Raw genomic sequence first — 25230 nt, forward strand, 5'->3', positions numbered from 1 at the left:
CCAGCTCTTGAGTTTCAGGCTGACTTCGTGCATCCAAGAGCTCAGAGGTCCTGACACAAAGCAGAGGCTGCTGCTGTGTGGTATCTGTGCCTCTGCAGCCAGGCTCTCTGCACGGGGAGCTTCACAGGGTACCTGCAGAGAGGGGCTGTGGGACTTTGGTGCTGGGAGCACTGGAAACACGTGCTCAGAGCCTGAGAGCTGGCAGAGAAGCTCATCCCCCCGCAGCAAGCAGAGCCTGCAGGTTTGGGACTCCCTCAGCCTCGGCCTTCTCTGCTCTCTTACACATCCCTCCTCCCAAATCCCTGCCTGCCCACAAGCAAGCCCTGGAGGCCAGCCAGGGGTTGTGTGTGCTTTAAATCTGTGCTTGTACAGCTGAAAGCCTGGGTTAATTCCCATGTTCCCTCTTACAGCTGCTTTTGCAGTTGTCATGTGTACTTGTGTTCACATTGGGACTGTCCTCAGGGGTCACCCCATAGTCCAGTGTCCTGTGGTTGTGAGGAAAGATACAATGAATGTTCTGTAGGTGCCTCTCAACTGGACATGGGCTCCAGTCACCCTATGAACCAGGTGCTGCAAATGCTTCCTGCCCCCTCTTAGCAAAAAATCTGCAGCTGTAACATGCCAGAGGAAGCAAGCAGGGAGATTAAGGGACCATCGGGAGAGCAGCCTGGTGATGGCAGAGAATTTGTGAAAAAAAAAAAAAAATTACAGAGGATCTAGAAAATAGGTGTGAACTTTTTCCCTTTCTTCAAGGGAAAAAAGACCCCAAACCACCCAAAGCAAAACAAAAACCCAACCCCAAACTCACAAAAAATGCAACCAGAATTTTTATCAGTCCGGGAAAATTCCCTCCTGACCCTAATCTGGCAATAGCGTTAAGCCTAATGTGCGAGCAGACCTCTGGGGCTGTAGTGCTGGGAGCACCAGTGCACGAGGCCCAGAGCTGGTCTTTAGTGCTCCAGAAGGAGGAAAACATTAGCACCTTTAGGGGTGAATTAAGGCATAAATAGTTTATTCTTCATCTTCACAGTGACCAGCAGAAATCTGGAAGCCTGGGGCTAAAGCAGCACCTCTTCCAAACAACCTTATGCTGCTGACTCCTTGGGAAGCCAGGAGCTGTGCCCCCGGCTGAACTGCCCACCTGCAGGACTCCTCCAGTTAGAGGTTCATGGGGGGAGTTTTATCAAACTGTAAATGAACTTGATCTCGGTTTCTCTGCACGATTACCATTCTTGGAAGGCTGGTCCTGAACTTCACTCCTGTCAGGGCTAGAAACTGTCCAATTCACCATCTAAACTTCTTATTTTGCACCATTATTACGTGTCCTTAATTTTTCCTTAACATTTTCTTATTTAGTATTTTCCTTCAGTGGTTCTTCAGGAAGACATTTGCTCTTCTCAGCCTCCATCTGGCCAAGACAAACAAGCCAAACTCTTCTAGTAGATCTTCATCAGCTGGTGCTTGTTTGTCTCTATGCTACTGGGTTTTGTCTGCGCAGTGGAAATTTGTCCTTCCTGGATGCAGAGCTACCAGCATATTCTGGAAGAAGTCTCACAATGCCTTGCGCAATAGCAGTAATGTTTCTGTCTCTGCTAAAAATAACTTGTCGGATGTATCCTAGCATCATGCCATTCCTTTTTCACAGAAGCATCACGCTACTGCTTCGCATTCAGCCTTCAGTGCGGTAAGGACTTTTTATTACTTCAGTGCCTCCATTTCATCAGTTTGTAGCAAACATCCTTACTGCTGGTCTCCAAGTGTTTGATTTTGCCCTTTCTGCCATTATATTTTACCCTACTTCCCCCATCCCTTGACAAAATCAAGGTCCTCTTCTTCCTTTATGAGGGATGACTTCTCTCAGCACTTGCAATCCCTCTCACCCAGTGCTGCCTTCTCATTTTGGGAGCTCACACGGCCCTTCTGACATTACCAGTGGATTTACTAACTTGAATTTATTCCCCAGTTACACAGTGAATATCCTTCCCGCAGCCTGGTGACACTCGTTTTAGACAGCCTGGGCAGTCTTCCCTGTACCTTTTCACCAGCCTTGAGATGCCTCTTCACCTTCAGCAGCAGTTTCTCCTGGTTCATAACACATCATCCTTAACCCTGAACTGAGTGCCTTAATCTAAGAAACTGGCAACATCATCTAAGTATAATTTCTATTGCCCTCTTCCTATTGCATTACGTACCTCATCGCTCCCTGCGTCCGTCTCATTGCCGTCACTGAAACAGAGTAAATTCCACTTTTGAATTTCAATCACAGCTGGCTTGTGTCCTCTCTTCCCCCATCCCTCTCCTCGCGGGCTTTGCTGCTGTTGGCTCTCTGCTCCTCCTGCAGGTCTGTGGTCTGACTGAGAGAGCAGCCTCAGTGCTCACTAAAGCCGTGTCTGAAGTAATGTTGTGGTTTATGTTACAATGGATCAATAAGGAAACTTGCTTTATATCTTGTCAGGGAATACCTGGGCTGTTTATTGCCCAGCACACACTGGGATATTAAAGACTCCTGTAATTGCACAATTTCTACTCTTTATTCTTCTCGTAGCTTTAGAGCTTGCAGAGTTTATACTCAAGGCCACATCTGGTGTGTCTGTAGCCAGTCCCTGAGAATACATGTGCAGGGCCATTTTTACCACACTTTCTCACACCTTCTCAGGACGCATCTTATCCATATCATCCTCTTTTGTGCCTGTGCAATGACCTGTTTTACCTCCCACTGAGTAGGTGCTCCCAGCCAGTTTCCAAGAGTGCTTATCTCTGTGGCTTCGCCCCAGGCGGCAGGCTCTGCCTCCACCAAGCATGCTGGGATGCATCATCCTCCAGCTCATCTTATTGCCAGTTTGCCAAGATTCTGGCTTGCCTGATGTAACCACAGCAAATAACACAACCTGGGGAGAAGCCTGAAAAATCAGCGGCCACAGACTGTGGCAAAATCTTTGAAGGAGAACAACTTCTACCAGGAATGGATGAGGGAGATAGAAGGCATGGTGTTTCCTGTTTAACCTCAGAAGATTCTGGTTAGGTGACAACTGAGCCTTAGGAGATAACACTGCTAGGATAAATGGATATAACATCTCCCGGCTTAATTCAAGGGAGACCCATAAGTCCATGTGAAAAAGCTAAGCAAGGTAAATGGAGTGTGGCTTGGAGGCTTAATCAATGGATAAGCTACAAGGTTGTGAAATTGTACACAATATCAATATTGTGTACAAGCTCTGTTCCCAGGTGAACTGGTGAGTATTGGAAACTGCATCTTTAAATAGCTTATTTTTAGAGGCAGGAAGCATGTAGAGAAGCAGCAGAAAGTACAGTTACCTAGAGACAGTTGGGACTTGTCCCCTAAATAAAGAAGCTCTCCTTCGAGTACCTGGGGACAAAGGGATTCCCAAATACCACTTGTTCGCTAGAGCAGTGCTGCAGGGGCTTAGAAAATGGGAGTTGAACAGCTTTAGTCATGCACCCCAAGAGTGGGCATGCTTGACAGCGTGACTCAAATGGTCTGATAAGGCTAATGAGCAAGAAACCTACAGTCCATGAAAGGTCTCTTGGAGTGCACGTGGGACACTTACGGTGCTGTGCAATGATGATGTGCAGGCTGGGCAATATCTGTGTACAGCATCTCAGGGCACGCGAAGTCCAGCACAGGGTCTTTAGAACTTCTAAGACCTGGGGTTGCACATAACATGTAGGATAAGTACACATCAAGTGTGGTGCTGTGCCTCACTTAGTACGTGGTTCCCAACCAGAGCATCATTAGTTGATTTTGTTGTTAAGCAGGTTGATGTATACACCTGACTTGACATAACCTACCCTAAGTGAACTTAACTTTGAGTAACCCAACATTTGCATAGTACATACATCACATAAATTAATAATAATAATTGAAATATAGAGATAATAATACATCAGTAACAATACCAATACTGTAATACTAATGCTATGATGTATCGTACTTACCAACTGCATCATGGAGCTGAAGTTTTCCATCTTTTCTTATGGCGTGAGGCAGAGGGATTGTTTAAGACGAGTCAATGCCATCACAATAGAAGATACCTTCAAAATCATTTATATAAATGTAATGCAGTACTGTATTAGACTGCACAATTTCTTTTCTCCTCCCATATGCCAAACCTAGATCATGGCCAATTTTGAACAATAACACTTTTTCCTTCCTCATGTTGATTTACCTTGGTTTGTAGGTCTACTACCTCCCTTTGCTTCCTAGTAGTGCTTGTAGAAGCCAATTGCTGTCATTTGGGGGCTGTATTGAATGAAAACAGGGTGTATATAAGAGCACTTTCAAGAGAGGGTTATTGCAACCGCATTTGTTTATGTACTCTACGTTGTTTACATCTCTGTGGAAGTGTAATGTCATTAGTTGGGACGTCAAGCAAGGCATGAAAGTATAACAGAAGATGATGTTACAATGGTACATGTGGTACAATGCATGAGGAACTGGTTCTGACTACGCTTGGGCTTTGAAGCCTGGCTACTGGGCAGTCAGACCCCACTCTAGCCCGTTTTCACCAGTGGACAAGAATGGGTACCAACTACAATCTTGAATGAGTGAAGAGACCTGCAAGATGTATCTGGTCATGACTACTAGCTGCCACTAGAGGAAAATTAATGTCGGAATCCTCCGGATCCCGATGGAGGCAGACTCCAGAGAAGGCAATGCTATTAATGGCCAGGATAAAAGGAATAGGTCAGAGCAGGACAGGATCTTTGGAGTGCCGACAGCAACCAGGGAAAGGTGACAGCAGGCAACACCACTCACTGCTACGGACAGCTGTTCTCCTAATCCCCATCTCTATCAACATCTCTAAACATCTCTGTGTGAGAGCCAGATCGGTGAAGCAGTAACCCCTCCCTGAACTACAAGATGGGCTCAGTTTTATCTTTTCTGCCTCTCTCTCTTGGTGCTTTGACTAGTGGCTAATTCCGTGCTTCCTCGGTGGCTCCCGTTTGACTGTTGCCTTAGAATCACCTATTAATGAAATGTCTGCAAGTTAACAGAGACTGAAATCCCATCCGAAACCATCCATCACCACCTCGTCGTTTCGGCAATATTGTCTTCAGCCTGCAGATAGGCCCATAACGGAGGGAGGCATTTAAAAGGCTGGACCCAAACTTCAGTCAAAATGATGTGTATACCCATTCCTCTTAGACCACAGCTGCTGGGGAGGCGGTGCAGGGTACACAGCAGCCAGCAAACAATGTCTGGATGTGCCCAGCTGTGTCTGGTGACAGTTGTCTCCAGTGAGGGTCATTTTCCTTGACTGCTCTTCCCTTTAATCTAGCTGTTGGGCCCCTGAGTCCCTGTAGGCTTCCTCCTACTGTGGAAAACATGTTTTTGTTAGTAGTCCTCATGGTTTTAGCAAGCTGCTGTTCAAAAACTATTTTGGCTGGTCTAAATGTGGTTTTGTTTCCCCCTTGTTTTGTTATGGTTCAAGTTTTTTTTATTTAACTTGGTAGAATTGGGGATTTTCTATATCTGTTTTTTGGCCGTAACTTATGCTTTTCGAGGGCTTCCTTTTTACTTTTAAAGGTCTCCTTTACTCAGCTGTTTAACCGTGCCAGACTTGGAGATTATTATTTTTTTTTGTTAGCGTATTTTGAGTGACAGCATATTTAAAGCTTTAAACACAGGATGTCAATGGCATTGCAAGCATTTCATCCTTTCATTAGCTACTTAAAAGTTCTTTTTAATTACTCTCCTGACTTTTATACTTATTCCCTTTTGAAGTACAATATACTCATCTCCCTTTTAAGTTGCATTGCACTGCAGTGTACTTTTTCTGCTGTTTTTTTCTCTCTTCAGTAATACTGAATTTGAGCACATTGTGTTCGTTATCACAAAGCGACTGTTTGTTATTACACTTCAAACTCCCTCCTATGCACTACTTGTGACTAAATCAAGAGTTCATCCTCCACTTGGCTCCTCTGAGTGGTCATTCTAAGAACTATTCATTTAGCAGGGCTAAAAATACAGTCCTTGCATCATTCTTTGACATGGTGTCTACCTGGTCTGTATGGGGGCAAACATATCTCCCATTATCATGATGTTTTCTCCCCAGATAACCTCTTACAGTCCTCCAGTTGCTTTTCATTCCACTATCCTAATCAGGTGGTCAACAGTATATGCTCAGCATTACTCAGAGACATGTCAATACAGAATGGTTCTCTGGTAGTTTAAACAAAATCCCAGGAATATTTTCTTCTTTCTCTTTTCTTTTTTTTTTTCCTTTTTCCTTCCTTCTTCTTTCTCTTTTTTTTTCATTTTCCTTGTTCCTCTTTTCTCTTCTCTTTCTTCTTTCTCCTTTCTTTCTTCCTTTCTTCCTTCCCCCACTCCGCTTTCTCCTTTTTTTTCCTCTGGAAGCTGGACAAATACTGTGCTAGTAGCCTGAATCATTATCTGTGGCTTCACATCTTGAGCTGGTGCTCTGGCAATTGCCCTCCTACTGAAATAAGACAAGATCTCACATTGGCTTTGGATTTTAGTTGTTGTTGCTTTTTTAAAAAATAAAATTCACATGTTCTCTGTCTAGCACTGGGCTTTGCTCCATGAAAATGTCTTCCTTCACCAGCTCCTTTTGCAGTTTGCTGGATGTACATTTGTGACTGAAAAGAAAACTTCTATCACTTTGGAAAAGGGCAGAGATATTTTCTAGCTGCATGTGCTCCCCTTCATCTTTGACAATGACAAGAAGTGTTTTATGGTCATTGCCAGCTAGGGGCAGCTTACTGTGTGTAAAGACATTCAGCCTTTTATACCTATACTGGAGTTCTTGCTGGGGCGAAGGGTATGGTAATTATTCCCTGATTTCCTCAATTGCTTTTCAGAGACTCGCACTACATTTGCCACTTTTCACTGCTTGATTACCAAGGCCAACCTAAGCTTCTGCTGCACACTGCATCGCATAGTTCAGTGATTTCATTTCTGAAAGGTGTTGAAATTCTTGGGCAAGTGCCATCACAATTAGTTATTTGTTGCTTGAGCCTTCAGAACCTCCCTCAAGCCTTCACAGTGACCACAAACACCTTAACATTGGGTGTAAGATTGAACGTGGCTGTGAGTGCAGGACACAGATGTCTGGTGTGGAACGTGGCTGTGAGTGCAGGACACAGATGTCTGGTGTGACATTCTTGAGTGAAGCCTTCATTGTTGTCACGTAACAGATTTGGGGCTCTTTTGTGAGCAACTCTGAAGTTCTCAGACTCTTTGTACCCTTTGTTTTGGGGCACCTTTGTCAGGTTGCTGCTGTGGAAGTCTGATAAGGTGCAACAGTCTGTTTCCCTTGCTTCTCTCCTGGGATGATGCATTAAGCCTTCCTCTGAGCTTCCCACATGCTTGGGAGAACTTGTTGTTTCCTCTTTCTGTAGCATTTATGATTTTGGCCAAGCTCCTTAATAAGCCTATGCCCACAAGACCAAGTCGTCTGCTAATCACCTTGCTAAGATATTTTGAACTATATTGAGATTGCAGATTTGACTGAATCAGACCAAAGTTGGTTAAGTACCTGCAAATTTCCTGACAGTAAGCAATGGCGTAGAGGAAAGACAGCTCGACCTCTCCCCTCCAGTACAGGGGAAAACCAGACCCAGCAGTTATCTGCTACTTCAGTAGCAAAATGACTCATCTGTCACACATGCATGACCAACTGCGGTGTTGTGTGTGAAAATGAGTGTCATGCAGAGGAGATCTGCTTTGTGTGTCCAGAATCACAGAACAATAGAAGATAGAAGGGACCTCTGGAGATCATCCAGTCCAACTTCTCTGCTAAAGCAGGTTCACCTAGAGCAGGTCGCACAGGAATGTGCCAGGGTTTTAACATCTCCAGACCAGGAGACTCCACAACCTCCCTGGGTAGCCTGTTGCAGTGCTCCATCAGGAAACGTGTCATCTCACAATAAAAAAGTTTTTCCTTATATTGAGGTGGAATTGCTGTGCTCTAGTTTGTACCTGTTGTCCTGTCACTGGGCACCACTGAGAAAAGTCTGTCCCAATCTTCTTTACACCTGACCCTTAGGTGTTTATAAGGATTGATTAGGTTCCCTCTCAGTCTTCTCTTTTCCAGGCTAAACAGACTAAGCTTACTCAGCCTGTTGTAGGACAGATGCTCCAGTCCCCTGATCATTCACAAGGGACAGTGGCACTGGAGCAAAGCACACAGAACTGAACTGAGTCTGCTTTGCTTTGGGTCATGGTGGGTGTCAGACACAGCCTCAGCCTAATGAAAATACATCTTGTGATCCCAAGATTTGCTTTGTTGCAGGATGCTGCATGTGTGGTTGTATCTATAGCACCAAAATATGGCTCATAAGCTTTGCTTGGACAGGGTGACCTCTAGGAGTGACTTCTGCTGCACAGTAAATGCTGAATGCCTTGCTAGTGGTTAATTTTGTGTCTCCTCGCATTGACTCAAGTAGGCTTTCCAAACTTCAGTGTTGTCTCCATGGCTTGTGATCGATCCTGGTCTCCTCTATGATGTCACTTTCTTTTTCTTAATTCCAGGAAAAAAAAAAAAAAAAAAAGAAAAAAAAGAAAAAAAAAGAAACCTTGTTAAGTTTTATTTCAGTGTAGGACAGAGTACATCTGTGACGCAGACATTTGTGTGAGATGGTTCCTGCAATGGGCCTAGGACAAGCGTTCAGTCTTGGCTTGCATGATTTTTACCTCATTAATCCAAAGTTTGCTGCAGGGACCAACTCTGTCCTGGCAAGAAAACTGAGAAGATAATAGCTATCTCTTGTTACTATAAATTGTTTAACAAAGATAATATACTGGAATTAAGCCACATTCCTCAGAATAAGGCATGTTTCTTCTTAACTTCCAGTGAGGTCTCACTTGTTGCTCTGTGGTCAGGGCGTACTCCGTGTTTGGTTCTCCTGACTGGGAGCTCCCCAAAGGACTGGATCACTTGCTGCTTCATTCAAAAGGTCGCAGTGTGTAGATAGAAGCAGGGTTTGTGTGACATGATAAATATACTTTGCTGATGACTGGCAGAGGGTTAAGAAATTGAATCTGTGCCTTTTTTCTCACTTGTCTTTGTACGTGTGACTCAGTGCTGCTTGCCTGAGACTGTGGTACCCCACATTTCCACTGCGCAGATTCCTTTCCCACTTCGCACACCATCTCTCCACAGCAGGAGCTCTGCCTAATCTGGGCTGTCCCTTGAGCCTGTGAGGTGCTACCCTAGGAGGAGTCCCAAACTCCTTGTCTGGGGCTCATGACAAAGGCTGTCTGAACCCTGGGAAGCTGCAACACCTCTATGTGCTCTTTTGTACCTCGCCTCTGCAGGGACTGGTCACTGCACTTGGCAGTGTACTGCTGCCTCAGGCAGATGTACAGAAAAGGGGTTTGCTGGCATATCCACTTAAGAAAGAGGATAGTTCAAGGCTGTTTGTGCAAGTCTCACTTCACTGCAGGTGTCCCATTTTGTTCAGACATCTGCTGTGCTGATGGAGAAGGTGTCATTTGCAGCACAGGGTTGCCTCAAGGACCAGCCGTGCCGAACCAGACTTTTATAAACCAGCAATTTACAGTCACTCCCTTTCTCCCTTTTCTGTGTATTTGTACTGCAAGACCACAGAGGCAGGCAGTTTATGGGGCAAGGGGGAAAATGCACTGAATCCCGTAAAGGTCATGCAATTCAATGGGACCAGTTTATTATTCCCGCTACATCCCTGCCTCTGGCATCTCTGGGGCTGTAATACTGGGTGTGGTGCAAGACTGTGTGAGAGGACAGGTTCCTGCTCTAATGTCTTTCTGAGTATTTACTCTTCCTATGGCAGAAGGATGTTGGAGAGACTTGCTGTAGAATCTGCCTTGAAAGTTTTACCTCTGAGATGCCAGGCCCTGCTTGGTGTTAAGTGGAATTGTCTGCAGCTCATTAACATCAAAGCATTTTCTTGGCTGGTCTGGGCAGCTCAGTAGTAACCAGCAGATGAAACAGGGAGCCACTACTCTCTCCCCTAAGCTTTGCCTGCAAACAATTAACATCAAAGGGGAGCCACTGTGAAACAGGGGGAAAACAACGCTCCCACCGCAGCAACTCCCATGGCTGGTGGAGAATCGAAGGTGAGGCTGAAACTCTGTCCCAGCCAGAGAGTTTGTGCCAGGACATTTGCAGGACTGAGCAGAGGAATGGCTGCTAGGGCCTGCAGATGGTATTGGCCAAGGAAGTGGGGGATCCACTTTGGTTTGAAGAAAACTGTGTGATGGTGTTGGTGGCAGCATGGAGCGAGCTCTGGCGTAGCAGACCCAGTCCAGCCTAACTCTGGGGTCAAGTCAGATCTGCCATCGCCTTGGTATGCTTGTGCCTGCTCTCTTAGCTGTCACTCTTGATGGGTCTCCTGAGTCCAGCCCCACAGTTCTTTACACCCTTCCCCTCCATCCGTCTGAACAGAAAAGTTGTGGCTACCAATTCTAGGTATTGCTGCTCTTTTTTGAAGTGGACCGTGACCCTCTCTTTGCCCTTCCCTGTCATGGGGGACTGTGGAATTAAACTATTTTTTAGATTACAGGACTGTTCCCTTCTAGCTATCAAGGGCTTTCTTCTGCTTTATGCACTAAATTCTCTAGTTCATGCTTTCCTTGTCTTCTTCCTCTGCTTTGGTTGTGGATAAGAAATCCAAATTGTTGGTATTTATCATGCAAACAGTCTGCAATTAGTCCAGGCAGGGAGGAGCACGTTTTGGAAAACGAATTAATTTTCATATGTGTCCACATCAGAGATGAGAAGCTTTTTGGTAGGTACTGCACCAGCACACAATAGAAGCGTGGGGCTATCTCAAAGAGTTTGTTATCTAAACATCATTTCAGGAACAGAGTATGGCAAGAAAGAGAACAACAGAACTGGAACTCTATTAATAAAGTGCTGGGAGTCAAGATTACAGATAATATAACCACAGTGAAATGTGCCAGTGAGAGCACACTTCCTTCCTGCCAGCTTTGCCGTGTGAGTGCTAACCTCCAGCCACAGGTCAGATGATCGAGTGCAGGGCACAAGCAGAACAGTTAAAGCCACTAAGGCTCCTGAGTCAGAATTGGAGGATGTGACTTTCAGGCAAGGTGCCTTCTCCAGAGGGCAGGCGTGGTTTGTGGGAACGCATATCTAATTCTGCTCATGCTTGCTTGAGAAAAGTAGGTTCAAAACTGATCAGGTGCACTGAAGGACGGCCAATACCATCTGGGCAACAGTCAAACTGCCACAGCAGGAGAAACTATAGAACTTCATCTTGTCCACTCTGGAAAAAGGAGGGCCACATGGAGGCTGTGCACAGAATTGTGTTAGGTGAAGGCTAGGGAGAAAAGATGCTTAAAAGAATACTTCAGCACTGTGTGTGTGCAAGTGGATTGGGGAACGCAGGCAGCTGGTATGTTAGGAGCAGGCCTGCAGCCTAAGGGAAGGCAAATTTGGGGAAAGCCTCCTGCAAGGAGTTAGTGGGAAGAAGATACTGTACTTGCTCTGAACTTATGGAAATTGAGAACTTTAAGACTAGCATCATGTAACCCAGTTACCTGTGACAGCTGAAATGCAAACTGAGTGCAGAAGAAACAAGGAGAAAGTAATGTCTTGATGCTGATAGCCATGCTGCCAGCAACCTCACTACCTCAAAGTTCATTTTGTGGGCATCGGAGCAAGAGAAGAATCTTGCAAGGAAGAATATGCAAGAAGGGTCTTGTGAAAACCAACAGCGCAGGCACTGATAAGAGGCAAGGTCAGCAACCATTAACCCCTCTAGCAGCTTGTCCACCCACTGTTCTAGCTTCCATGCAGACTCCAGACAGGAATTCCCTGCTGGAGTCTAAAGCATTTATGTTGCAGTCCTATTGTTTAGATCATCTACCTCTCAGGGAAAAATTACTTCTTCTGCAGTTAGTGCAGTGTTTAAGAGACTTTTGAACTGCCTGTAGCAGGTGGCATGTCTGGACTTCGAGTGGAAGGAAGATTCCCCACTGCCAACACAAGGACTCTGGAATGAAGACTCGAATGCCTCATCACACAGAATGAAGTGATATCCTGGAACGAAGACCAGGATATCACTAAGAACTGGAGTGAGATAAAGGGATCATTCCTGAGCAGAGGTGCCCAAAGATCTTGCCTGCTTTTTGTTGCAGAGAAATTCTTCGCAGGTCATACTTCCCTTCTTTCCACCACTAATGGCTTTCAAACCAGGACTGGGATTCCCTGGTCACTAATCCAGGCTGCTCCAATCACAAAAACAGCTTTGTGTTTACCTCTTCATAAGGAAGCTGAATTAGGCTTCTTGCCTCTTTCTAATCTGGTTGCTGTCTGCCCTGGGGACTTCCACCTCCTAGAGTTAGAAACCATCCTCTGACCTTCTCCACAAGAAAAGAACCAGTTAATAACTTGTCCTTATGTTATCATTGGGCTTCAGGTAGCTCTGTCCCTCCCTTAAAATCTATGTCCTTTCCCCGCTGGATGTTCCTTGGCACATTGGCAGAGCAATCGCACCTCATTTTCACTTTCCTTTTGCTGGACCAGCCAAATTGAGCTGGCCTGGTCTCCTTTTGTAAGACAGGCTCATTGCTGTCCTGCCTACATGCACTGAGAGCCTGCTCTGTGCCTCTTGGTGTTCCCTTTGAATCGGACAACCAGCTCACCATGGCTGTGGCTGCACCTGAACAGTGGCTTAAACGCTGTTCAGTCTCCACAGGAAATATCTTATCCGGGAAATCCTACTTCCACATCTGCATGCAGACAGCTTTGACCTCTCTGCCTTTCAAACTCCCTAATCGTGTGCAGACAAGGTGAGGTCAATGGCTCCAGTGCTTAGTGCGAGGGAATAAAGGCCATGACATCTGGGCTTCGTCTCTGCTCTTGCTGCAGGGTTTGGAGTAAGATATTTCACATTTCTGAGTTTGCAGAAAGCTGGTGCCGTCGTTTTCTTCTTGCACAGGCACCAGGCAGTAGCACCCCTGTCTGCTCGCTGTCAGAAATGGTGTTAGTGCATCATGAACCCCCTTACAGTGTCTGAGCTCACACTGGAGGGAGGTCTTCGTTCTCATGGTGTGAGGCTCAAGGGCAAATGGACACTGCTAAAACACAGGAGGTGGTTGTGGCAGGGAGCCGTCCCTGAATGATCGGTATCAGGAGGCCCTTTGAGTGTCTTCTCTTTTCATCACAACTACTCATAGACCCGGTGTTTTTAACTACACCAGGAGCGGATAAGGAGATTTCAGCTCTTCCTGGCAGAAAAAGCCCCCTGTTAAGCGAAATGAGAAAACATGATAAATATATCCATGTAGGACTTAGATATTATTGATAGTTGATTGTGATAGAGTGTTGTATTAAGAATATAGTAAGAACAGGTGTTGGAAATTAATCTTTATGACAGCTACAAGAATCCTGTTCAATTGTCCCGTGTACAGCCCCAGTCTGGCTGAATTAACAGATCGTGTAAGAAATGTCAGACTTAGAACATAGGTATTAGATTTGATGATAACTGATGATTAAAAAGTCAACCTATTTTTGAGTATAGGCATGTACTAGATCTAGGTATAAGTTAATGGAACAGCTTGAGTTTTTTCTTTGAAGTTTAAAGGCGAATAGATGTGTCAAGAAAGAAGATAAGTTACTTATGACCGGAGGAGGAACATGACCTGTTGAAGCATCGCTTCTGAGGGAGAACTGAAACAGCAGACATGAATTATCAAGGTGGACTTTTGTGGACTTTCGAGTTATTGAAGAATAAAGAATTAGGAGCACATGGAACATCATCAATAACTTTTCAAAGAAAATACCTATTGTATAACGCAATGTCAAAATAAATAATTTGATGAGATCGTGGGGGCTTTTCCCCCACAAAGGTGGTGCCCAGCTCTGAGCGGTGAGTAAAGCAAGGCTGGAGCTACCCACTGTCTTTAACACCCTTTAAATCCTTTAACACCCCTCAGGGGTGGGATATCCCCACAGGGGACAATGGTCCCTTGGGTGGGATGTCTCCTCTGGAACAGTGACCCCCCAGGGGCGGGATGTTCTCATAGGGGACAAAGGTGTCTCTGGTGGGATGTCCCCTCAGGGGTCACTGTCCCTGAGGGGTGGGATGTCCCTTCAGGGGAAGGAGAGCCGCTCCCTGGTGGAGGGGGTTGGGATGAACACGGCGCCACACGTGCGAGCAGGTGGCGCCGCGCGCAGGCGCGGGGGCGGGGCGGAACGCGGCGGCGCCTGCGTGGCGAGGCTCGGCGGGGCGGGCACCGCGCGCTGGTGGGCGTTGCCAGAGAACGACTAGGCATGGCCAGAGGACGAGTGGGCGTGGCCACGTGGCGGGTGGGCGTGGCGAAGCGGAACGGATCGGCCACCGCGGGCGGCCGGGGGGGACCCTATATTGGATGGGGGTGGCCTCGTGGAGAGTGGGCGTGACCACAGGGCGCACGGGGGCGATCAGTCGACTGCTGGGCGTGGCCTCGGGGCGAGTAGACATGGACAAGCGGCGGGTGGGCGCGGCGAAGCAGAGGGCGCCAATCACTGTTGGCGAATGGGCGTGGCCAGGCGGCGGGTGGGCGTGGTCAGGTGCGAGTGGGCGTGCCCTATGGGCGGGGGGGCGAGGCCCGGCGGCGGCGCGTGCGCGCGGCGGCGGGGCGGGGCAGCGCGCGGTGGGCGTGTCGCGGCGCGGCGCGCGGCCCTTCCTTCCCGTCCCTGCCGCTCCCCCCCCCCCCCGCGGCCGTGCCCGCCGCCGCCCCCGCCCCCGCCCGCCGCCCAGAAGATGGCGAGCCCGTGCGGGCGGCAGCAGTGCTCCATCGAGAGGCGCGGCGTCCGCCACCAGCTCGATTCGTGGCGACACAAGCTCATTCACTGTGTAGGTGAGGGACGGCGTCGCGGCGGGGGAGGCCGGGCCGGGCCCCGCGGCGCTGGGGGGGGGGGGCGGCGGTGGCGGTTCCGGGTGGGTGGGGGGGCGGCGAGGCGAGCGGCGCTGCGGCCTGCGGGCCCGCCCCCTCCCCCCGCCGAGCCCCGGCCCCGCCCTGCGGGGGGGGGTCCTGCCCTGCCCTTTTGTGCGGCCGCTGTCAGCGCCGCGCCCGCCCCGCGGCCCCTTCAAACTTGTTTACGGTGGGGCCGCGCCTGGCACTGCCCCCCCCCGCCCCGGGAGCCGCCCCGGCCCCGCCGAAGGGGGGGAGGAACCGGGGGGGAAGTTACGGGTCGGGGTACCGGATGGAGGGGGTGAATCTGGAGCGGGGCCGCGGGGGGCGTTGAGGGATGTGTGATTGCTTTTCTCTGCTTTCTCTCCCCCACTTTTATTTTTCCCCTCCTCCTCCTCCTCCTCTGTTGTGCGTTTGTGTTGTTATGCGGGCTCCCCGGAATCCCTTTTGGGCTCCTCTGGGGCCCCTTGGAATTTTTCGGGGCTCCTCGCCATCTGTCATTTTGGGGTTCTTTGGAAAAGGAGTCCCCAACACCCTTTCATCTCCAGTAACTTTCTCCATTCAAAATACAGATTTCACCCTTTTGGCTTTTTCCTAGTGAGGAATCGAGGCCTTTTCTAAGTGTCCCAAAATGCACATAAATGCCAGCGCTAGGCCAGGAATTCGGTGGGTGTCTGCAAAGACAGTAAAATAGATTTGACAGCAGTAGGCTATGAACACCCTGCATAATGTTAAAAATCTCCAACCAGAACACTGATATATCTCTTTTTGTTTGGCCTCCTGCTTTTAATTGAGCGTAAATCCTTGTTTTATTTTTAAATATGCAAATATGGCCATAATCTGCCAGTGACTGCTCAGCGTAGGTAATCTGTAATAACATTCACAGATTCACTTTAGTTCCTTGTGTGCAGAGTTAAACCTCTTATTGTCAGTTAGCTCAGCATCCTAGTTCATTATCAGGGATTTGAAACACCATTTTTGGTTACACCAGGAGCTGTAACTGCTGCTGTATATATTTTTGGCTTCATCTGAATGTTTAAATTTCTGTAATTTAAAAGCATGCACTAGATGCTTGTTAACTCCAGATTAATACAAGCAGTTCCTTGTTTTAAGCATAAACCGATTTAAAGGCACTACATCACTGAGAAACTCAGACCCTATACAAGCGCTGGGTTTCCTTTCCAACCAATTTTGATGCTTTTAGATCTAATTTATGAGGTTTTATTTTCTTTCTACCTTTGCTACGTTGGGAATGTTTTGTTGGCTTCTGCCTCTGCTTGAACTGGATTTGTTTTACTTCCGTCTCCTTTTCCCATCTCCTTTTACCTTGGCTACTGGGGATCACCTGTTCTACTCCTTTCTAAACTCCTTACTTGCGGCATGTCATCTTTTCTTCTTCCTCTCCTTCCCTGCTGCTTTGTTGCTGGGTCCTTCAGTCCAGAGGAGCTGCCCTGCTGCTCAGAGTTTAACGCAATAGCTGTGAGAAATAAATGGGGGTGGGAGGAGCAAAGTGTGTGTGGGGGAAAGGCAGTTTCAAAGCTACGGTTGAAGATGTTCTGTTGGAGTGAAACGCAAAATCGTGTCTCTTCATTTTTCTGCTCTTTGAGAAAATCTTGGTTAGCTACAGAAGTTTGTATTACCTTCAGACACAAAGAAAACACTACAGTATTTAAATTCTTGGCAACCCTACGTGCTAAAACTTAAAACAAACACCACCACCCCTTGTCACCCCCATTTATACACACCCTGTTCCGCTTCCCTAAAGCCATTTGAATTGCCAGCTCCTGGACAGGTTGCTTTCTCCTCTATCCCTTCCATATCTCTTCCTTATGCTTAAATTTGATATGCGTTTTGTTCCTCCAAAAGATTTCCCTCTGTGAAAGTCCCTCTGTGTGTGTTTAACAAAAGATACCGTGAATGCGGTTAAGTGCAGAGTTGACTGGGATTTTTTGGAGGTGAAGTACAAAACCATTTAAAAAATAAAGTCCAAAGTGTAACAGTGCTGTGTGGCTTTTATCTTGATGGCACTGTGTCATAAATAGTTTCAGCCTCAAATTGATCAGCTTTATGAGATCTTGGGACCTACCCTGTTCCTAGTTTGAATGTTGCATAAATTGTTGGGCCATATAAATGTTAATTGTTACCTTTTTGGGGGGTTGATTTTTTTGTAGGATTATAAAAAGTTTATTGCACTAGCCCAGGATACCCAGCTGAAATTATGCTGTGATCTTGACCTCTTTCTCAAAATACATCTCTTTTGCCTTTTTAAGTGGGTTTTGACAATTCTCCTCGTTCCTTGAGGTTTGGAAGCTGACCTGGTAAATGATGCACTGTTCTGTTTCACCTTGGCTGTTTGTAGAAGTCTTTAAGAGTCTGTTCCTGGAATACTGATAGATAAATATGGCAAAGCAGAGTATGCGCAAAGCCTTGTTACTTCAGAAATACCCATTCATTGTCAGTTCTGAAAGTAAATCCAAGGTATGCGGGATTCTCTCTGTTAGCATCATTCCCTGAAAAATCATTCTGATACCACACATAGTGGTTGTCAGAAGAAATAAAGCCTGTGTCTTGAACTAATAGTACATTTGGCAATAAATATGGCTTAAGTAATTCACTTTCCTCTCTTGTTTCTTGCTTGTGCAATAGTCCATTCTGTTGGGACTGTGGCTTCACGACAGTTTGTCAGACTAAGCTTGTGCTCTCATGGGGAGCAAAACCACAGGAGGATCGAGGGACCACCTTTCCCCTCAGGGAGCCAATCCAGGGGGCTGTGCTAGCAGAAAACATCATCCTTTGGAGCGAGCAGAGTGATTTTCTGTTAGTATAGCTCTTCAAACTGTCTCGCTGTCGGATTAAACAAATACCAGTACTAGCACAGGGAAGAGGGTAAAAATACATAGCCGGTGGAGAGGGGAAGAGTGAGAATGCAGCAGCAGAGACACGGATCATCTTGAACTGTCAGAGTTGCACCTTCAGTTGTGACAGCACAGCTTTTTGTGGGAGGTAGCTCAGAGAATGGATCTGGCTTAAATTTTCCTTCCTTGTCATGCATTTCAAGCCCTGTTTTTTGGAGGGAGGGAGGTGGTGCGGCTGGCTGGGGGACAGGTCTGAGTGGTTCTGTTGATGCAGTGATGCAACTGAGGAAGCAGTGTGCTGTGGCCCAGAGTTGGACAGTGGTGTGGAGAAGGGGTGTCTGTGCTCTCTTTGGGGTGAGACGAAACACAGCACAGGGGGGTAGCTGGGAGTGGCATGCAGGGTCTTGACGACCTGATAGGACTTTGATTCTGGAAGCACGATATGCCAGATGGTAACTATTTGATGCTGACGTGCTCTCTGTACCAATTTTGAGTGTTGGTGTCATTCTTGGTGGCCAAAAGCAGATATCTAGAAACAAATGTATGTGATTGTTGCTCTTTTTTTCCCCTCTTCCTGTCTCCCGTCGCTTGCTGAGTTGGGAATGGTTGAGATCAGATCAGCTAAGGAATAGGGAGTTTGAGGGAGGAGAGAACCCGTGGATCCCTGAAGCCCTCCTGACACCTCTTATACAGGCAGTAAAAGCATTGTAATGCCACGTGGTTACTGGAGTGATAGTTGGAGGTGGCTGCTTGCATTTCTACTGACTGGTGATGCTTGGCGCTTTGTTAAATATTAGCTGTACTCTTAGAGACTCCCTGACTGAATTACAGCCTGTGTTGGAGGGTGGGGGCAGGGAGGAATTGTAACAGTGATCCTAGTTTTGGAAGCAAAATGATGATCTAAAGGGAAAACCTGTAACATTCACATGAGATTTCCAATCATCTTGAGCTCTGTCAGTATTTCAATGAGATGCTGCTTAGCTGTTGGTTTTACTTTTAAGCTGTCAAAATAAGATGAAGTAATCTCCTTTTTTATAAAAATGATTGTTGCTGGTGGAATAGGCAACCCAAGTATTTGAGCTGTTTCTGTGTACTAATATGTTGTATAGTGCTGGTCTTCCATGACCATAGATACTTAGGACTAAAGCGTGGATCCTGTGAAAGAAATACGATACATTGGGAAGTATTAGAAGCTAATATTAATCAAGAGGCGGAGTATAACAGTTAAATAATTCCGAAGTCTTTATTACATTTTCTTATCTTGATTTTTTTGCTTGGGTATAGTTTCAGCCTGTATGTGATATGAATTAGTCACAGCTTCCAGTCAGTTAGTTGTGTTATCTCATTGTTTTGGAAATAGGCTTGAGTCTAGAAGTGTTTAATGTAGTTCTAGTTCAAAGAGCAAGTTGTATTTCTGTGTTCCAAAATGAGAAATCTTATTGTACCCCTGATTATGAAAAATAATAATAAAAAGCAAGTTAAAGTGAGTGCTAAAGTAAAAGGGTAAATGTTGGGCTATTCTAAACTGGTATCTGTTTTAGACATGCCCAGCCATGACTCTAGCAAATGTCCAAGGGGTACCGATTGTCTTATTTCAACCTGCATGTAATATAATTGCAGATTGTCTATTTTTGTTAATATAAATGCATTGAACAGAAACTTTGCAGTATAGCTGAAGGCTTGTTAAAGAAGATCAGGTCTATGCACAAACAATTTTGCCTGTTGGCAGGGTGGATACAGGGAGGGAGAATTACCCTTTTGTGACAAAGTTATGCCAGGAAAAAAATTGAAGCAGCTGTCACTTAAAAATAAAAATCTTTAGTTGCAAGGATTGAAATTTACAGCTTGATATATAGCTTACTTTGAATGTGTATGGAGGGATGGTATGCCTCTCAAAAACAGTAGAAGTTGAACTGCGGGGGACGAATCCAGATCTGTTTAAAATATCTCTTTGGATTCACTATGAATCACTTCAGATTTACCCTTGTTTCCCTATCTGCAAATGGAGAATAATTGTCCCTATCAGAGTAGAAGTGTCAACCAAACAAAAGCATATTGAAAAAAGAAAATCTTGGTAATCACTTTGTATGATCCCATCTTGAGTTCTTGTTCTGGTGGCTGCAACATGAAATTTTGGCCGAGGCCAAATCACTCGGATCTGTTTCTCATTTCAACAACAATCTGTTTTAATTTGTGTGAAGTAATAACTATCACTGCAAGGTGAGAGGTTTCCTTCTTGTGACTTGTTCATCCTGCAGGAAATGTAGAGTTTTTTGACTTAACTTTTAACAAAGAGCTAATGACATTCAGAGTTCATCCACTTTTAATAGAACTTCTCAAATTGAATTACAGTAATCCATTCTGTGCATGCAGGAAATAGTCCAAATCCACCTAGATAAAATCTTTGTAGTATTTATGTTGAGATATATTTACTACAGATTTACAGCTTTGTGGTATGGCACTGTTTTAAAAGAGTACATGAAGGATGGTCGACACTTTTTTTTTTAAGCCAATTTTTGCTGTATATTGATGATAATATAAATACTGTTATGTACAGAAATACTATAACTGCACTTCAATTAAGAATGGGTGATACACAATCCCATTTCTTATGCTCAGTTGTCTAAATCCTTATTGCACAGTACTTAAATGGCTTAATGCTCTGCCATCTTAGGCCATCTTGCATCCAGATGACCGCTGTCAGGTAGTTTGTTGTTTGGTGGGGTTTTGGTTTTTCTTTTTGTTGTGGGTTTTTTTTGTGTGTGGGGTTTTTTGGGTTTTTTTTTTTTGTTTGTTTTTTCCCCCTGAGAGCTTCTATTCTTTCTGGCTAATGTAAAATAACATTGAGAATACTTCCTAAAAGTCCATTTAGGCAAGGTTAGAGGAAAAATAGGCATTTTGGCTACCTTTAAGAAAGATAGCTCTGTCTTACTGGTTGGGGTGGAGGGGATGCTGTCACAGTATGTCATGTGGGACTTTCCAATCCTGTTCCTCATCCTCCCATGGATATATGTTTCCGTGCGTAAGAGGATGGAGCTTTGGTTCTCAAAGTTTACTGAAATGGATATTTCTCATTCTCTGAGAAATACAAAACTTCTGGGATTTTCTGAGGATAGGGTTGTTTGGGATGGGCTGAGCGAGCCTAGGCTCTGCCTACAGCCAAAACTGGGGGTGGTGCTTAGTTTTACTAAACTGCTAGAAGACTGCTAAACTAGCTAATCTGCTGATGCTTAATAATCTGAGTCATCTCAGCTAGGAAAGGGTTGAGCAGGAGATCTCTTCTGAAGCACTGGATGGGATCACGTCCATGGGGTGAAGGGGAGGGAAGAGAACAGAACAGCCTCCTCCAGAGGCCAGGAGTTTTTTTAGTTTGCGTTTTCTGTCTTGTAACTGCACTACAGACTGTGGTTGTGTTTGACAGCAATGCTGTCTAAGCTGGCTTAAATAGTCTTCTCTGTGCTGGCACAACTGTCTGTGGCTCCTTGGTGAATCAGTTCCCTGACTAGATCTGACTGGAAAACAATCCATTTTTTTTTTGCTACAACATCTGCTGAGGATGGAAAGGCAGAGAATGAAGAGTTGAGGCTATTCAGCTGGTCACACATGCACAAATCCAAGTTGTCTTTTGCTGAATAAGTTCACTTATCCTGTTCACTTGTAGGAGAGAGAGTATAGCTTCATTCTCCTTCTTCTGGGTTCTGTAGGTTATACTGTGCCCTCTCCCTGGTGATGAATCGTGGGCTGTGCTTTCCCGGCCATATTGGATGCTCCCATCCAGTACCTGTATTAGTAAGTTGCAGCTTTACCCCACTTCTCCCCAGTATCATTGCAAGCCTCTGGGGTTCCTCAGTTTTCTCCAATAAATTGATGTGGTCTCAGATTCTTCTGGGAAGTGAGAGCTTCAACTTCTTTCTCTTTCTCTTGAAGAGTCCTGTAACGTCATTTCTCTGGACATCTTCAGGCCATTTACCTTTTACCTCAGATTTATCTTGTCTTGTGTGCTGTGTAGTATCGTATCCTCTTTTACGGTGAGTTGACAAAAAATTCAGCTCTCAAAGCTGAGTAGGAAATTTAAGTTGCACATCAGCACTGCCAGCACATGAAAGGTGAAGTGGAGGTTATAGTGGTTCAACATTTCTGCAGGACACCACTTTCTAGGTAGTAAAAATGCTATTGAATGATGTGTCCATCTGTTTTTTCCACTCAAGAAGAGAAAAGATGGTGCTTCTTCTGCATGTTCCAGAAGCAACGGCAAAGTGGCTGCACAGGGAGGACTTGAGGGGAGACAAAGGGTGTTCCTTATGCCCTGAGGACCATGATATTTTATGGGAGGGAGAAGAGAGGGAGAAAAGAGGACTGGACAAGAGCCTAGTATTCATTAACAAAGGAAGCTTTCAGAGCTGAATCCAACAGTGTGGAAAGACATCAGGGGCTACAAGGCAATCTTAACTCTTGAGTTGGGTTTACTAATGAAAAATTTCCTGGTTCTCTTTGAACATTTTTGTATCCGGGCATTTCAGTATCTCGCTGGAGAGGATTGTGTAGAGAAGTCTGTCTGGTTCCATCTTTTGCCTTTCTCTGCTGGTACTAGGTTAGGGTGGCAGTCACGTTTCAAAAGTGTAATAACTGCCAGAGTAGGAAGAGGAACAGGTTGTCAAGCTACAGAGTTCTTAATTTCTTATTGTTTTGTTGTTTTTTTTTTTTATTTGGTTACATTAACACAGGGATGTGAAAGTTTCAGCTCACAGCCCCCAATTTTCCACCCTCTTACTTCCAGGCCGGCACACGGTGCTAATGCTCTGCTCTGTTCTCCTAAGCCTGTAGCTGTGCTGGTGTTAGCCTGTAGCCACGTGCTGGTTTGCCTCCTCTCGCTACTGTATTTCGGTTGCAGGCAGAAGGTTACCATGTGCCTGCCTTGCAAGAACAGGCTGGTCCTGCAGCTGTTTTAACTCTCCCCAGCAATTCATGTGCACAAAACTCTTGTGTACTCTGCCTGTGCTTAATGTGCAGCCAGCCACATGGGTCAGTCTTGACACTATCTCCTGGAATGGCCACAGATTAGTCTGAGTAGTGTGCTTGTACACTTCAGCCAGAGAAGAGTCCGCTCTTACCCTTTGCCTTGCGTCCTGTAGTCTTGGGCTTCTTAAGTGATGTCAAAATGTATTGGAACACACAAAATGGATTGTGATTAGACCTTACAGGCTTTGTTTGAATGCTGAGAGCAAACAGGCTTGCTTGGTTCTTGTCTTATTTGGCAGGTATTCTGTCCTTTTTGTGAACAGGTGAAGATAAGCCGGTGTTACAGCACACCTTGTCTCAAGTTTGGTCATCTTCTGGGTTCAGATTTATCATGAAAACTGCTTTCTAGGTGATGCTTTACCATGATCTTTAGATGTGTTTCTGAAAACATGCTGTTATATCCTTTGTTTGAAGAAAACTTTTTGCAGAGGTGGACACTTTTAACTTGCATTTTGCTTTGCAAAAGTAAGAGAATGGAAAAGTACTAATTCCTTTTCTGACCTAAGAAAACTTAAAAGGGATTGTCTTAAAGCAAGTATTCCATTTACATCCTTCAGAAAGGGAGGAGCATAGTTATCTTATCCCTAGCTTTCCCTTTTATGTTTTGAAGTGTTTAGTGAAACTTAAGTTTATATGACACTATAATCTCTCTTTAGGGATTTCTTACAAAGATCTTGCTTTTTTTTATGGAAAATATGGTCATCTGAGAGTCTTCACTTCCAAAACAGACAGCAAGGAAAATTTCTCTTGGAAAAACCTTCTGCACTTTTGTTCTGATGATCACTTCTCAGTAATTGACCGCACTGCTAAGTAAGTGGAGTGCCTCTTGTTGCTTTTGAATGTCCATTGGAAAAGTTTTATTCCTGTTCAGCTGGAAATGGAATGTTTCACTGACCTCAGTGGTTATCATACATGCAGCTTATGGTATTTCAAAATTGAGTGAAGGATGGAAAAGTGTGAGGGAACAATTAAGTGTGAAATGGTTATGTGTAGGCTTCGATGAGTATCTGTGCTTCAGAATATGTTGCATAAGACAGGTGCAGGGAGCCTTTGTAAAAATGAAGAGTTGAAGTCTCTTGGAGGAGGAAAAAGTAACTTTTTCCCTTAAACGTTTCCCATGAATGTTTAGGTTATTCTAACTTATACTTGGGGCACACAATTGTAGCAAGTATAACACTAATTTTGGTATTTCTGACTAAATGCTTAACTACTGCCTGCAAATTTCTCTTGTTTTTTTTTGTGTTTTGGTGGTTTTTTTGTGCTTTTCTGCCTTCCTTGTCATCCTGTGCGTTCATAAAAAGTAGTAAAAATGTAATAATCTGGAACTATAGGGTAAGACGCTGCGAGAACCTTGTTCTCATATCTTTAGAAGAGTGTTTTTGTAAACTCTTCCCAAAATCTAATCGCTTGGACTCGCCTCTGCGATTTTTCTTTGCAGAAGTGCTCTGCTTGGGAAGTGAACAGCTTCAGTGCCCAGTTGAGCCAGGCTATGTGGAGGTCCATTTTACCTATGATCTTTTGAGTTCGGCAGGAATGTAGTATTTACCTCTTGAACAAGCTTAACCCAGTGAGGGAAGAACTGTGTTTTGCCAGGACTCTCTTAAATCAGTGGTTTTCAACCTGGAATCAGCAAGAAGCAACTGTGGAAAAACAAGGCTATCGCCAATAGTTTAAGTTGTGTGGGGTCTTTATGCTTTTTGAGAGCCCACAGTTTGAAAATTACTGCTCTAAATGATTTGTAAACAAGGGCTGTTTTTCCTTTCCCAAGTGGCTGTAGGTGTTAAGGAGTATGAGCTGATATTTAGTCATCTGTTGGATAAGGATCGAGTTTTAGCTCTCCTTTCTTTTCTCGTACCTAACCATTTAAAAATATATTCTATAAAAAAAAAAAAAAAATGTAGGAAACAAACTCTGGAAAACTTCAACTTGAAAGTGAACTTCTGGAAAAAGGTTAGAATGGTGCTCTAAGTAGGTCTGTTTTAGATGCTGTGCTCCCTACACTTGGGGCTTCTGTATTTTGCCTTCTAAGAACCTTTCTATGAAGGCCAGGCTCCTGCTACAGAGTTTGTATTGGATCTAAAAACGTCCTTAGCTCTCCTGCTGTACATGATTGTGAAGGGAACCTTGAATGCACAGGATTAAGTGGAAACTGGTACAGCCTCAGTGCCGTGCATTGGCAGATAACATGAAACAGCGGGTAAACAGCCTTTGTGGACTCGAGGACACGGGTTTATTTGTTTTGATAACTAAAATGTGTTTCAAGTATGAATGGACACTAAGCTATTTGGTACCCCGAGGTGCGCTGCTGTTCTGGATATTGGAGCCCAGATGGCCTCCATACTGGCTACTCTTCCAGCTTGCTCTATGTTACTAGAACTGTAGCAGAGGTCACAGACTGAGCATGCTAACAGTACGAAATTGAATATAGAGTGCAGAGGTTACTGGACTCAACAAGTTATTCAGTTTCAAATT

General features: G+C 45.2%; 1 protein-coding gene across 1 annotated transcript in view; it reads left to right on the forward strand.

The window, feature by feature from the left end:
- Positions 1 to 14713: 14713 nt before the first annotated feature.
- Positions 14714 to 25230, forward strand: part of LOC104059750 (ligand-dependent corepressor) — a 53428-nt gene continuing 42911 nt past the window's right edge. The window contains exon 1 of the mRNA XM_054072105.1: positions 14714 to 14830. Coding sequence (XP_053928080.1) covers positions 14734 to 14830 — 97 coding nt within the window. The 5' untranslated portion in view covers positions 14714 to 14733. The remainder of the gene's footprint in view (positions 14831 to 25230) is intronic.

Source organism: Cuculus canorus, chromosome 7 (genome assembly GCF_017976375.1).
Source record: "Cuculus canorus isolate bCucCan1 chromosome 7, bCucCan1.pri, whole genome shotgun sequence".
Taxonomy (NCBI): domain Eukaryota; kingdom Metazoa; phylum Chordata; class Aves; order Cuculiformes; family Cuculidae; genus Cuculus; species Cuculus canorus.